Genomic DNA, 15,068 nt, shown 5'->3' on the forward strand with positions numbered 1-15,068 from the left:
TCGCGGAAAGAGTTGCGTTTAATCACAAGTCAAAATGTCAATCGCAAGTCCCAAATGCGCGCTGTTGATTGGTTGAAAATCAAGTTGCGCATGAATTTTAGAGTTGCGATTGATTGCAACTCTTTCTGCAACGGGCCCCAGATCATGCAAAGAGGATGAGCACTACTGCGTATTGATCGCATGATCATATCGTGTTTGCGTCTGCATTTAAGTGCGACTCTAAGTCATACTGAAATCTTTGTAAAACACCCTCCTGATATTAGTCATGTTTTGTGGAAGTGAATGAATGAATGAAAATGAATAAAGTTTTCAAAAGGACTTATAAATGTTGTCCATCCTCAGAAAATTTGTCTGTCTTAACGACAAAATCGATCACGAGAGGTACCCCCTTGATATTATTCATGTCTTGTGGAAGTGAATGAATGAAGTTTCAAGACTATTTATAATGTTGTCCATCCTTAGGAAATTTGTCTGTCTTAACGACAACATCGATCACAAGAGGTACCCCCTTGATATTATTCATGTCTTGTGGAAGTGAATGAATGAAGTTTCAAGACTATTTATAATGTTGTCCATCCTTAGGAAATTTGTCTGTCTTAACGACAACATCGACCACAAGAGTTCCGATGCGTACATGGTGAAAGCAGTACTCCAGGATTTCTACGAGTCTTTGTTCCCAGTCGTGTCTCAGTTTGAACTACCACGAGATTATAGGAATAGGTTTCTTCATATAGACGAGCTCAGAGATTGGTAAGTTTTTTATACCAGCAATCCAGTATGTATGTGACAATTCAATTTATTTTCTACATATTGAGTAAAAAAAAATCAGTACAATCGATTACATACATAGGCCCGTATTCTGAAGTCAGGTTTATCTTAAACTCAGGTTTAAAGTTGTGGTTTAAGTATGGATGGCCGATTGCTACATAAATCGCCAACAATAGAGATATCATATTTCAGCACATTTGGCTCTCAAAATTATTCATAATTGTGTAGGAAGTATAAATAGATGATTGCCTTCACCATCGATGAATCAGGAATGAACACGGTGAACATAAGAAACACACAACTTTATAAAAATATTGACACTTTTGGCTTCCCATAATGGTAGTACAGAGTTAGACTATGGTCTAAGTTAAACCTGACTTCAGAATACGGGCCATTGATAATAACAATACAACTATAAATAGTAACAATATGTTACATAAATTTTATGATTTCTTTTAACCTGAATCATGTAGTTGATAAATTTCTATTTTTTTTTTCTTTCTGCAACTTTTTCAAACGCAAATTAACAAAGAAAATACGATAAACAGAGTACTGTATTTAACAAAATATATGACAAGCAAAACAATAAAAAAGGCTGTATTTTCTGTGACATATCGATTGAACAAGGTTGCAGGGGTTGCCACTACAAGCATAGCTTGACTTCATGACAATCCAATATACAGTATTAACTTTCCTCTAAGAGTTTTAAATTATACTACCTACTTGGAGCTATCATAAGTAACTTCTCAATGTTACTAACCTGACTTACTAACTACCTAACTTAGCCAGCTTAACTACCTAACATGAAGATAACAGAGAAATATAACTTAAGCTAATATATTAGCATTGCTTATCAGATTCGATTGCTATTTATTTATATGTTTATTGTGAACTTTGCAGATTAGGGAGCAAGTGTAGCTTCATGTAGGGTATTTTGAGTGATTTTGTTTAGAACATGCCATTCAGTATTGAGAGGTTTACCTGTAGTACTGCTTGATTTTTCTTTCTAATGGCCTAGTCACCCCGCCCGAGCGTTGTTAGAGTGGTCGTGGAGCAGTAGGGAAAGAGGGTCGAATTTCGCTCACAAAATTGGGAGAAAAAATCAGAAACAAAAATCGAAAACAAAAAACAACAATCGAAATTGAAAATGGTGAACGGTAGTGAGCGGTGATGATTTTTTCTCTCAGCTCCACGACCGCTCCAACAACGCTCGGGCGGGGTGACCAGACCTTTAGTCATAATTAGCTTTAACAGGGCTTTAATCTTAGAATGACTGGAATTTTTCCCCTAACATTTGATGCAGTATCTGTTCAGCACTAAATCAAGCGTTATTATTACTTAAATAAGTTCATATATCAAGTTGCGTTCTTGGAATCTACCGTTTTAATCCTTTATGGCTGGTGGAAACAAAGTCTTGATTAAGATTGGGAGCAATTCATCATCAATTCCAGAAAAAGGTGAAAATTTATCTGTGTATGGTATTATTTTGCAGGAGGAGATATAGAGACTGGTTACGATTCTGGACTCATCTATCCTTAGCAGCTCTTATCACATTTAGTGCCGTGTCTTTTTGTTCAAGTCATGTAAGTACACCACGGCCCGTCTTTCAAAGAGTTGTGACTGATCCGATCAACCGCATCTATGGATGGCCTGCAATGTCATCATCTAAAATGCAAATTTGTTCAAATAATTTCCAGATATGATTTGGTGTATTATCATACATTCATTATTCTCTTGAAGATTTAGTGCGATTCTCTTTTTTTCAAAGTAGAAAAAAATTATGGTATGGATGGATTTCCATACAGTTGAGATTGATTGGATCAATTGTAACTCTTTGTAAGACGGCCAATTCTCTCTCTCTTTATCCATTTTACGCTTGTCATGTAATGAGAAAATATCACATCAGTAATAGCATTTAATGTTATATCACTTATAGTACAGCTTCAAATGAGTGATGCCTTGATAGTGATGCCTGGCAGCTATGCTAAAGCCGGAGTAGCATGCACCACTTAAAGATAACATTTGTAGAAAGCGCTAGATGAGAATGTTGCATGTTGTTATTTTTATTATGTTTCTAAATTTTAATGTTGAAAATTGGAATATCTTAAATCTGGTTTTAATATTGTAACGAATAGTCTTAATTCTGAAGAATTGAAACTACATCATGTTATGCTGATGTATCATCTATTTCCTTTGTATCCCTTGCAGCTTTTAGCGCTGAAGAGGCGGTGTTTCGGGAGGCGTCGTTGGCGAGGGAGCGGTGTCGCTGAAACGGTACAGCATGTCTAAGAGTAGGCCTATCTTTAGAAACTTTTTATTTCCATTTTTTGTACTAATTTAGAACAAGGTCCAGTCTCACAAAGATTTGAGATTGATTCAATGAATTGTATAAGAACAGTGTCATACAGGGTATTCACATAGTGGAAGTGGAGATGTGATGCACATTATCAATAAGATCAATTTTAACACTCTAAAGATAATTTCACATCGTGGAAACCTTAATAGAGTACCGAAGTGTGACGTCATCGCTGAAATGCTATCATCACTTTTCATAAGGCTGTTTGTAAGTTAAGAGTGACTTTAAGAATGACTGGTGATTCTTCTTGTGGTTCATTGGGTATCATTTAGCACGTAAGAAAAGTTCACCAGCAGTTCTTAAAGTCGTTCTCAACTTCCGAACGGCTTTATGACACGACCACCAGTCGTGATTTGTAATCTAATTGAGCAATCATGGTGTCACAGATTGTTCATATTTGGGATTGAAATCAACTACAACTTTTCAAGATTTGCTATAATTTATTCATGCACTTGTATACTATTTGCTTTTATATATATTGAAAAGTGCACCTTGAAAACAAGCTTTCATATTCTGGTAAAGAAATAAAAGCAAGAATGTATGATGTAAATCACCCCAGAAATAATGTGGGAAGGAGATTAGCGTTAAATAGTTTAGCTGAAAATTTTTATATATAAATTGCCTTCATATATTAGGCTGTCATAGTTATCTACATGTAAGTTATATTGCTGGAGAATATTACCTGCTTAACCATATATGAGGAGAAAGAAAAATGATATGATTTTAGACGTGATTTCATAATGAAAAAATAGTGCCATGTTAAGTTTGCAAGAGAATCAGCATTGCCGATGATTACTTTGCAAATGTTTTATTTGTGAAATTGTTATCAGTAGCAATTATAAGTACTAATTTTGATAATTGCAGAAGATGATTGAGGTGAATATATCGTGCCTTTAACGTTTTCTGCCATAGCTGTATTGTGTTCTATGTACTTACTAGCAATTTCTCTTTCACTGTCTTTTATCTATCTTCTTATTTCCTCCCTTCTGAAATCACAGACATTCCTTCTGTAGTCCCTCCTTACACCTAACACCATTTTGTGCTTGTGGCTAATTACTCGTCACCGTCGGGAGCAGCACCCATTCTTTGTCAATGTTTCAAAGTGTAGTCCCATGTGTATGTATTCCTGTCATGTTGTCATCAATCGGGTAGATGGTTAATGTTGCCAGCTAATCATTCTCACATCTGATATTGCGTACTCAAATATGTTGTGATAATAAATGAAAAGTTAAGAATTGAACTCCAGACCTACTAAAATGAAATTCTCTGATTTTTTTTTAGTTTACAGAAACCATTTGCCTACAGATGGAAAAGTGTGTCCTTTTTATAGAGACATAGTTCCAAGATTGGTTATGTGTATCGGAATAGAGAACATATTTCCTTCTTTATGTACATGTACTTTTGAAGTGACATACATGTACTATTTAATACTCATGCGCCAGAAAGTATGATATATTCTTTTTGAATTTCACAATCTCCTTTCGTTCAGTGCAAAAATGGCATGCTATTTTTAGTTGGCAAGACATCATTTATAGTTATACAAAATGCATGTAATAGTCTTTATTTATTTCATGTACAGTCTTTGTGCAAAAAAAATATTGTATTCTGTGTACATGTCCACCCACTATGGCCGGTAATATGTACATGTATGATACAAACTTTGAGCGGTGTATTCTAACTTACATGCTTCATGCAGTGCTTAGGAAAAAAGCATTAAGATATAGAAATCAAAATTTTTTAAAAAATTGATTATTGTTCAAACACTATTTGTGGCATCGAGCCGTCATTACCATTATTAAGCCCGAGTTACAAATGTACTAGTGGATATCATGTATTGGTTATTTTTGGCTGTATTTGCTTTGACGATTCTGTTGCAGAATGTGTTGATATTATGTAATTTTTATATATTTTTGTACAGTGAACTTGCACATCTAATAATAATGTAGTGTCCCCACAAATGTAGTATCTGAGATAAGTTTACAAGAACAATTAGTCCTGTACCATATATATATATATATATATGTGTATATATATATATATATATATATATATATGTATATATAGTAAATAGTGGTAGTTAAATACAAAATACAAGCTGTGATTGGCTCGATTGGTACCACGTGACCTCCCTTCAAAAAGTTATATTATACATATGCACAATGTAAATTTCCATATTTAGAGGGAAAAAGCTGTGTTACATGAATGGGGAGAATATCGATTAATAGCAATGGACATTTAGCCAGTAAGCCCTGCGCTTCTGCATTTACTAAACGCATGCAATGCGTTGAATCTTAAGTTTTATAGTGATGTCACATTTTCATGACCCTTGCAAGGTACATTATGGATGGTACATTTTGGACGGTACATTATGCACGGTACATTTTGGATGGTACGTGTGAAACGGTATGAATGTTTGACATTCAGCCTCCGATTTGCTCGCGTACAACATGCTAAGTAGGCGTTGTACAATTAACTATAATAAATAGTGGACATTCTATCATACAATATGATGGGACTATATGAACTCCATGTATAAAATCATCCCTCATACAGGTCTATTTTACCTCGGCCTTTGGCCTCAGTGAAACAAACCTGAACTCAGCATAATTTTATATTTGTTGTACATATAATCCAGTATATTGTACAACAGATTGTACACTATATAATGTATGCTGCTTTTTTTTCTAATTAGCTAAAATTATAATTATTTGAACTACGTTATGTGGGAGTGTCGTGGTTTACTCAAGCCTTTTATACAGTGGGTCGTGGGTTCAAATCCCCGACTTGGGGTCATTTCCTTCAGCAAGAAATGTATCCACGCTGTGCTGCACTTAAGCCATGAATTGTAAATGGGTTCCTGCCATGAAGATTCATGTCTCGGAAAAGCCTGGTGGGCTACGATACTTGCTGTGCTGCAGCCAGGGTCATAACTACAATTTGTACCTTGAGCACTTGGCATAGTGGATAAAAGCACTTCATAAGTTGCATTATTGCCATTCATCATTATTGTATCGATATATTATTAACAACAGACACCATAGATATTTCAAAATGAGATTAGATAAAGAGCTATATTTATTCTGAAGGCATAGCAATAAATACAAATATGGTTTCAATGCATGCTCACTTAAATTATTATGACTGAGGTTGATGAAAGGTTTAAGATGGATTTTGCAGTTTAATTTTTTTGTTCAGCAAAATGCAGCTTGAATATTATTACCCCAATGGCCCGTATTCTGAAGTCAGGTTTAATTTAAACCATGGTCTAACTCTGTGCTGAAATTATGGGGAGCCAAAAATTCTGTTTATATTGTGTATTTCTTATGTTTACTCTTTTATTTCCTTTTGCTTTCATAATGAAAAAAAATACTTCCCAGACAATTATGAACAATTTGAGTGTCATATGAGTTGATAAATTGGATGTCTGTTTATATTGTGTATTTGTTATCTTTACTCTTTTGTTTCCTTTTGCTTTCATAATGAAGAAAAATACTTCCCAGACAATTATGAACAATTTGAGTGTCATATGAGTTGATAAAGTGGATGCGTTCTGTTAGGGATTTGTGCCCCAATTGGCTCTCCATAGTAAAACCACAACTTTAAACCTGGGTTTAAACCAGAGTTCAGAATATGTGCCCATGTATTCTTTGGCACTACTGTATGTTGTATTCTGTTCTATGTTTCTGTAGGGACATCATCATTAAACTATAAGTAGGCCATCGTCCCAACCATTCTTAATTTAGATGAAAGACTGTATTTTTTATCCATTCCAACCTAATCTTGATATGATTTTGATGTTTCTTTTATTCACACCAATTGGAAATGCAGTTCCTTTCCTTGAAAAGGTAAGGTTCTGTATAGAAAGATGTAGCAAGGCTAGAATGCGATGTTTAATTTAATTTTTTTTTGTTCTCACTCAAAAAAATGTTTAATGAGCTGCAGTATCGGCGATGCCTTAGCTAAGGAGATGCATGATTAAAACAAGATCCTGTCATGCACATGTATATTCCATTAGTAAGTATTTATATAATTTAAAAAAAAGTTACTTAATGGATCTGTTGAGGCTAAATGATTTGCTCCTTTTGGGCAAAAGAAAATGAACTTAAAAAAACACAAAGAAATGAACATGGATGAATTAGTAAAAGAAATTATCAAGTTTATTTGTGATCTTTAGGCCTACACATCGAGGGTGGTGTTCTGTTGATGATATACATATTTTTTTCACTTTTCTTATGAATTTGTATTGGATTATGGATAATTAATCAGTGGAATTTTGTAGCTTTTGGTTATTTTGGTGTTTGTATATTTCATGCAGCAATATCGAGATGTACGTTTGATGACTCATGACGATGTACATTTAAGCAATGAAATAGTGTGTACGTGTGTGTACGGTGCAATGGTAATAAAGTACTCCCATTAGTTTGGGTAAGTAGTCTTCAAAGCTAGTCATAGGGGAAAAAAAGAGTTCCATGACATTTGCTCCGGCGAGAATTGCTCGAGAATTGCTCCGATGGAAAGTCTGCTCGTGTTGTCATCAAAAATTCTAACCCCCGAAACTGATTAGACCCTAATCCTTATCTTTACATTGTATTGAACCAAAAATTCTATTACAATCCTAACTCTAACCCTGTCCCCTCTGAGATATTAAGACCAGAGGAAATGTCGCAGGAGCAAATGTCGCAGGAGCAAACGTCGCAGGAGCAAACGTCATGTCACCAATAAACGTTTAGCATTTACATAAACATGTAGTGGTTGGGTACTCGAATGTACATGTATGTATTGAATTATTTCAAACTTGGCGTGGCTGTAAAGATTTACTAAGTACTGCGGTAATCGATTCGGTGGATTCACAATACGATGCACCACCTATCAGTCACAGCAGACGGGTCACATTCTAACTTCGGGTTGACATTGCGTGCAGGCAGTGCACAGTGCTTATGTATTGTAATGTGACTGTGATGGTGGACCAAGCTGTTTTTTTTATGAATGTGGGTTGACAAACTAAAATTGTATTTAATTATTCATGGCATACTGTCTTAAAGGACAAGTCCACTCCAACAAAAACTTGATTTGAATAAAGAGAGAAAAATTTAACAAGCATAACACTGATAATTTCATCAAAATTGGATGTGAAATAACAAGGTTATGACATTTCAAAGTTTTGCTTATTTTTAACAAAATAGTTATATGAACGAGCCAGTTACATCCAAATGAGCGAGTTGATGACATAACTCACTCACTATTTCTTTTGTATTTTTTTATATGAAATATTTGTATTTTCTCATCATTGTCATGTGAAATGAAGTTTCATTCCTCCCTGAACATGTGGAATTCCACTATTATAACATTTTGTGCTTCAGGCAAGAAGGTCCTAATCGTCAAATTCGTAAAAATTGAAATATGGTATAATTTAAACAATAAAAAACAAAAGAAAAAGTGAGTGAGTGACATCATCGACTCAAATTTCTGCCTGTCCGCTGCAACGGATAGGTGGTGCACCATATCTTGAATCCACCAAATTGAACAGTTTTCAAAACTAGTTGTAGTGTTAATAATGACGTGCAACATTGAGAGATGGTGAAATAGTGGGTGATGATATACATGTACATGCAATCATGAAACTTTATCATGTAAATCAGAGTAAGAAGAACACATCAGAATGGAAGTTCTTAGAGAAAGTTATTTGAAATATCTAAGGAGAGTGTCATTTCTTTTTTTTCTCTCTCTTTTCTCTTCTCTTCCTATAAAAGAAGAAACAAGCTAATTCAGAATGACTAATCATGGTTCAAGATGATATGAATGACTTTCTTATCCACCATGCAAACATTCAAAGAACATCATATCTGTATCATTTATGTATTTACATGTACTTTTGTAATAGGGCTGGTACAAAATCTGGCCAAATACCAACCCCACTCTGAATCAACCGGTTCCCTCGACAAAGTGATTCTGGACATAGCACAGAATCACTTGTTTTGTCTTTTCTTTATGAGGTAAAGGTTGACAAAATATGATAAGTTTTTGTGATGTCTAAATGTACTCTGAATGATATCAAAAGAAAAGGGTAATACTGTGTGTGTTTATGCTATGGAGTACTGTATATACTGTCTTACTATTGTGTATTATTATTTTGAAGTATGTGTATGTGTTGGTTGAGGAATGGGGAGATCATGTTGTGAATGTTATTTATGCAGTTTGCAAAGTGGCATTTCCCAACTGGTTTCTTTACAATGGGTGATTTTAAGTCTGGTGTTGGTGTTGTAAGCACAGTTTGGATTTCTTTTCCCAGCTCCTTAAACCTATTCTAAGTTTACACAAATTATCACAATATTGTTAGCTCAAGACCTCAAGTAAATGACTTTTCAGGACCATCTCCCTTTTATGTTTGGCGTTATACTTGTGTAAAAATTGACCCAACACCAACACCAAAAGGTCAACACTGAATTTGAAATCACCCAATGGGGCACAGGATGCAGCTGGATCTTCTGTGGATACATTTCAATCAGCCCAAGGGGGTACAAGAAAAATATTTTCAATCGATCGCTAATTTCTGATATATCAATTGTGACTATTATATTGATCACAAAATTAATTTTTTTGCTTCTTGTTGCGAGAAGCAGACCAGTAATCAAGTATGGATAAGCAATTGATTGCCATTGTAATGATTTTATTTTGGGATAAAAAAATATGCTTGCAATTTATCGCTAATATCTTGTTAAGCCCTAGAAGGCTATTCGAAATACAGGTGGATATGTGTCAAGCATATCTCTTTGGGCTGCATAGTTTTCATGATCAAGTCAGGTGGTTAGTCACATGATTCACTGGTGTTGCTTCAGTGATGTCATTTGGGAAAAAACCCCATGTTTGGATGATTGCAAAGCTGAAATTTCAAGGGAATAAATGTGACTACCAAACGTGTGATTAAATATATATATATATATACATGGTTCTGATCAGAAATACACAATTATATGTTACTGCACTTGACATTATGGTAGACCTGGAGGCTGTTTCATAAAACTGCTCATAAGTTGAGAGTGACTTTAACAACTGGTGATCCTTTCTTGTGGTAATTGATATTCACCATTAAATGTTCATTGGTGATTATTTAGTACAAAAAAATTACCTGTTCTTAAAGTCGCTCTTAACTTACGAACAGCTTTATGAAACACCCACCTGCTAAAGTCAGGATGACAAGTATGAAGCACTTTGAATCACTGTATGAATCATATAGAAGTGTTGCAAATTGTTATTTGTTTTTCTCATTATTTGTTAAATTGTTAAGGTATCAAAGAATTCTGATAAACATATTTTTAAAAAAAATCTTGCTGGATGGTGAAAATACAGTACATGTTTGTTTATCCTTACATTGATGATGAATTTATTATTTTCTCAATGACTTTTCATTATTTATTGATGATAAATGATTCTTTTATTGATTTTGTTTAGAATGAGAATAGTGGTGTTGAAGATGTTATTTGATCTGTGTCATTAGCAATTTGCTATTCATTCCTGACCTTTTTTAATTGGTTTTATTTTTGTTTCACATGACGTTTTGTGTACATTTATTTGGTGAACAGAATCGTGAAATATTGTAGTACATAATATATTTTTTTTCTATTCTATGAAAGAAATTCTTATTGGTGACATTGTTGTTTTGATTTTTACAAAAGTTTACAAATTTAGTTAGAAATCTTATAGATTCCTTTATGCCCAATTTTCATTTTAATTCTAATCATATTTCTTTTGTTTCAAATAATGCAGGCTTAATTTTCACTCTGATTTTTGTTGATAGGATTTTTGGATTTGTTTTGATTTTAATAAGATTTGTTAGACATCTTTTAGAATCATCTATGCCTAATTTTCACTTTTATTGTAATATTTCTTTTTGTTTCAAATAATGGAGGCTTAATTTTCACTTTAATTGTACACATATTTCCCGTTTTTGTTTAGAATAATCGATGCTTAATTTTCACTTTAACTCTACCTATATTTTTATTTCTTAGATTAGAATAATGGAGGCTTAATTTGTACTTTAATTTTATTTGTATGTTTATGTTGTTGGTGGTAACAATGTCGAATAACTAATTTTTTCCGCTGTTCTGTCCAGATCTTTATACACTTTGGAAAAGTGAAGTTCTTTTCACTATTGAAATAGAATCATATTGGCTATATTTTTCTTGATTTCAGCAACTTGAATTTTCAAAAGAATGTACATGTATGGTTGTTTGTGTATTAGTCAGATGACTATAATTATGCCTGTGCTTTCAATGTATAAACACTGACAAAGTTGTATATATTCTTTTCCTAATTGTAATAAAATATTCTATGAAAAGAGAAATAAGTTTGTAATTACATTTTGTATGGTGGACATTTTGAATGTCTCTGATAGTACATGTAATTGTTAATGTGTGGGTGTGATTATGTGTGAGGTGGATGTGAGGTTTGAGGGTGTGGGTGTATGTGGGTTGGAGGTTTGAGGGAGTCGAGGGTGTGTGGGATAGTATGTGTGTTTGTGGGGTGGGTGTTTAGGGTATAAGGGGATGGAAGTGTGTGAGGTTTGAGGCAGTTGACGAGGGTGTGTTGGATCATTGTTAAAGGTCAAGTCCACCTCAGAAAATGTTGATTTGAATCAACAGAGAAAAATCAGACAAGCACAATGCTGAAGATTTCATCAAAATCGGATGTAAAATAAGAAAGTTATGACATTTCAAAGTTTCGCTTATTTTTAACAAAATAGTTATATGAACGAGCCAGTTACATCAAAATGAGAGAGTTGATGATGTCACTTACTATTTCTTTTGTTTTTTATTGTTTGAATTATACAATATTTCAATTTTTTAGAATTTGACAATTAGGACCTCCTTGCCTGGGATGAAAGTTCAGATGTGTGGGTTAGTATGGGTGGGTGTTTAGGGTATAAGGGGTTCTGGAAGTGTGTGAGGTTAGAGGCAGTTGAAGTGAGAGTATGGGATCAATGTTGATATGTGTGGGAGAGTGAAGATAGGTGTGTGTTACGAGGGTGTGAGGGATGATAGTTCAAATGTGTGGGGTAGTATGGGTGGGTGTTTAGGGTATAAGGGGTATGGAAGTGTGTGAGGTTCGAGGCAGTTGAGGAGGGTGTATGGAATGGTTACACTTTGTAATTCTGAAGGTTCGTAATTCCGAAACACGTAAATAGCCTATACCTCGATGTTGGTTAATCCTAAAACGTAAAAGGGTTTGTTAATCTGAACATTTGTGCCGTTATTCTAAAGGTTCGTTATTCCAAAGGATCGATAATCCGAAAAACGAAATAAGGTTCCATGTTCTGAAGGTTCGTTAGTCCGAAAGCGAAAAAAGGTTTGTTGTTCCGAAGGTTCGTTAATCCAAAAAAAACGAAATAAGGTTCGTTGTTCCGAAGGTTCGTTAGTCAAAAAACTAAATAAGGTTTGTTAATCATTATGTTTTTGGACTAACAAACCTTCGCAATTATGAACCTTATTTCGTTTTCTGACTTACGAACCTTTGGAATAAAGAACCTTCAGAATATCCGAACCTTTGCAATAACGAAGCTTCGGAATTACCAATGTATGCGGTATGGAATCATTGTTATAATTATGTGTGGGATTGTAAGGATGGGTGTCTTGTACGAGGGGGATTGTAGTTCCGATGTGTAGGATAGTATGGGTGTGTGTGGGGTGTATTGGTGGATGTGTTAAAGGAGGTGTGGAAGAGTGAAGTGAGAGGTGGTTGAGGAAGGTCTATGGGATCATTGTTTAGGGAGAATGAACCCTTTGGAACAAGATAGCTTGTGTGAAAACAGAAAAATCAAAGAAACAGATCAACGAAAGTTCGAGAAAAATCGGACAAATAGTGAGAAAGTTATGAGCATTTGAATATTGCGATCACTAATGCTCTTCAAATTGGCGATGCGACAAAGATGTCTAATGTAACTTGTGAACAACTCTCCCCATTACTTTAGTATATACCGTATATTTCAGTTAAAATACCTCTTATCACATCTATCAATAGATCATGTGTTCTTTCTATAGGAGGGCGAGTAATACAGATTTTTAAAGAATACATCGTTGATAAAAAGTTTGTATCACTGTAAGAAAAAGCAAAGAGACATTTTGGGGGGTATTCTATAGTCTATCAAAGGGAAAGTTGTTCACATGTGACATCACACATCCTTGTCGCATTGCCAATGGGAGGATCTCCATAGCATTGCAATATTCAAATGCTCATAACTTTCTCATTATTTGTCCGATTTTTCTCACACTTTCTTTGTTCTTATTCTTGAATTTTTCTGGTTTGACATAAGCCTACTTGTTCCAAAGGTTTCATTCCCCGTTAATGTGTGGGATTAAAGGATGGGTGTGTGTTACGAGGGTGTGAAGTTTGAGGGTGTCTAGAATAGTAAGTATGTGTGTGTGGTGTATTTGTGGGTGTTTAGGGTATAAGGAGGTGTGGAAGAGTGAGGTTAGAGGTGGTTGAGGAAGGTCCACTCTATGGGATCATTGTTAATGTGTGGGATTGTACGGATAGGTGTGTGTTACGAGGGTGTGCGGGATGGTTGTTAGGATGTGTGGGTTGTTATTGTGGGTGAGCGGGGTGTATATGAAATTTTGAAGGGGCCTTGCGGACAATATCCTGGACAGAGGTGTGAGGTTTATCTGTGGGTGTATGACATTACGTCAAACCCCCATTTGCAATAAGACCGCAGTTCAGACTGCAAACTGCGGTCCCATACCCCATTTTTCATTTGAAAAATCTCAACATTTCCAACCCCGATAAACCCATCTTGGCCAGGTAATCCCCTTGTCTCAATTTCACCACCACAGGCCAGATTATGAGCGTTGAGCCAGGGACGAAATGATAAACAACAGCTGTGCTATTACGTAAGACTTCTCTGCCTGTAGTAGGACCTTCGGAATGAAATTATTGTATTCGATATTTAATCACGTTTTCAAAGGCATATTGTATTCAGAAATTCAATGTTAGTCCATTTTCAATTTCGAACGAAGAAAATCGACCTCGAAATAAGGAAAGTGAATAAAAAATGGCGGCATGCTTTGCCAGGACCAGGCTCGGGCTGTTATGTTATCTTCGGACCGAGGTCAAGAAACAGGTGTTTTGATACTTACTTGGGCAGTAGGGTTTATCGTACTGGAGAAGAGAATTGAGAAAAACCATGGAGTAGGTCCATGGAAAAACTGGGGTATAGCTGTTCTCAAACGGAGGTTTTCGTCATGGAGGTTTTGAGGAGGTTGTTGTACTGGATGTTGACGTGTAGGGTGTTTGTGACGAGAGACCTGGGGAGTGGTTCGTGTTTTTCAGTTTTATCTGACAGTTTCCATGGTAACAGTGCCTCTCAGCCAATCAGAATCAAGGAAAGTTATTAGACCTGACTTGTTTGAAAAAAATGTTGATGAAACACTCCCTGATCTTTTGCCTTTCCCCCTCTCCCACTCTAATCATTTTATCCCCCCCCTTCTCTCTTCCCCTCCCCTGTTATCACCATCCATCTCTTTCTCTATCCCACTCTCCCCCCTTCTCAATCCTTTACTCATAATTTTTATAAAACTTTCTCATCTTTTCCCCTTTCTCATCCCTCACTCCTCACCTTAAATTTCTCTCCATCCATATTTATGTCTAGGAGGCTGTTCTCACTACGTTCCTAATAGTTTACTGGAAACTAGTTTGGTGGAAACTAGTTTAACGCGAAGTGAGAACGGTCAAAGCGGTCTTGGAAGCGATCTTCCAACCCAGTTTGGAAAACCACCTCGCGATGTAGTTTTCAAGATCGCTTTGCCTCGTTAAACTGGTTTTAGTGTGAGGACACAAAAGTTCTTCTGGAAGCAATCTTCGCACATTTTGAGCGCGCTACTCCACACGACTGGTGTAGAATGCCTATGCTGCGGTGTTGAATTTCGCGCGAAACGTGTCACCCCACTGAGAG

At 35.5% G+C, this 15,068-nt stretch overlaps 1 protein-coding gene across 3 annotated transcripts in view; it reads left to right on the forward strand.

The window, feature by feature from the left end:
• LOC121421623 (N-acetylglucosamine-1-phosphotransferase subunits alpha/beta-like) overlaps positions 1-4,345 on the forward strand; it is a 41,775-nt gene extending 37,430 nt beyond the window's left edge. For 2 of the 3 annotated variants that reach the window (XM_041616384.1, XM_041616386.1), the window contains 4 exons: positions 583-750; positions 2,261-2,351; positions 2,977-3,059; positions 4,123-4,345. In XM_041616384.1, coding sequence (XP_041472318.1) covers positions 583-750; positions 2,261-2,351; positions 2,977-3,057 — 340 coding nt within the window. In that variant the 3' untranslated portion in view covers positions 3,058-3,059; positions 4,123-4,345. The remainder of the gene's footprint in view (positions 1-582; positions 751-2,260; positions 2,352-2,976; positions 3,060-4,122) is intronic. The other variant, XM_041616385.1, reaches the window with a different exon arrangement.
• Positions 4,346-15,068: the final 10,723 nt, after the last annotated feature.

This window comes from Lytechinus variegatus, chromosome 9 (assembly GCF_018143015.1).
Source record: "Lytechinus variegatus isolate NC3 chromosome 9, Lvar_3.0, whole genome shotgun sequence".
NCBI lineage: Eukaryota > Metazoa > Echinodermata > Echinoidea > Temnopleuroida > Toxopneustidae > Lytechinus > Lytechinus variegatus.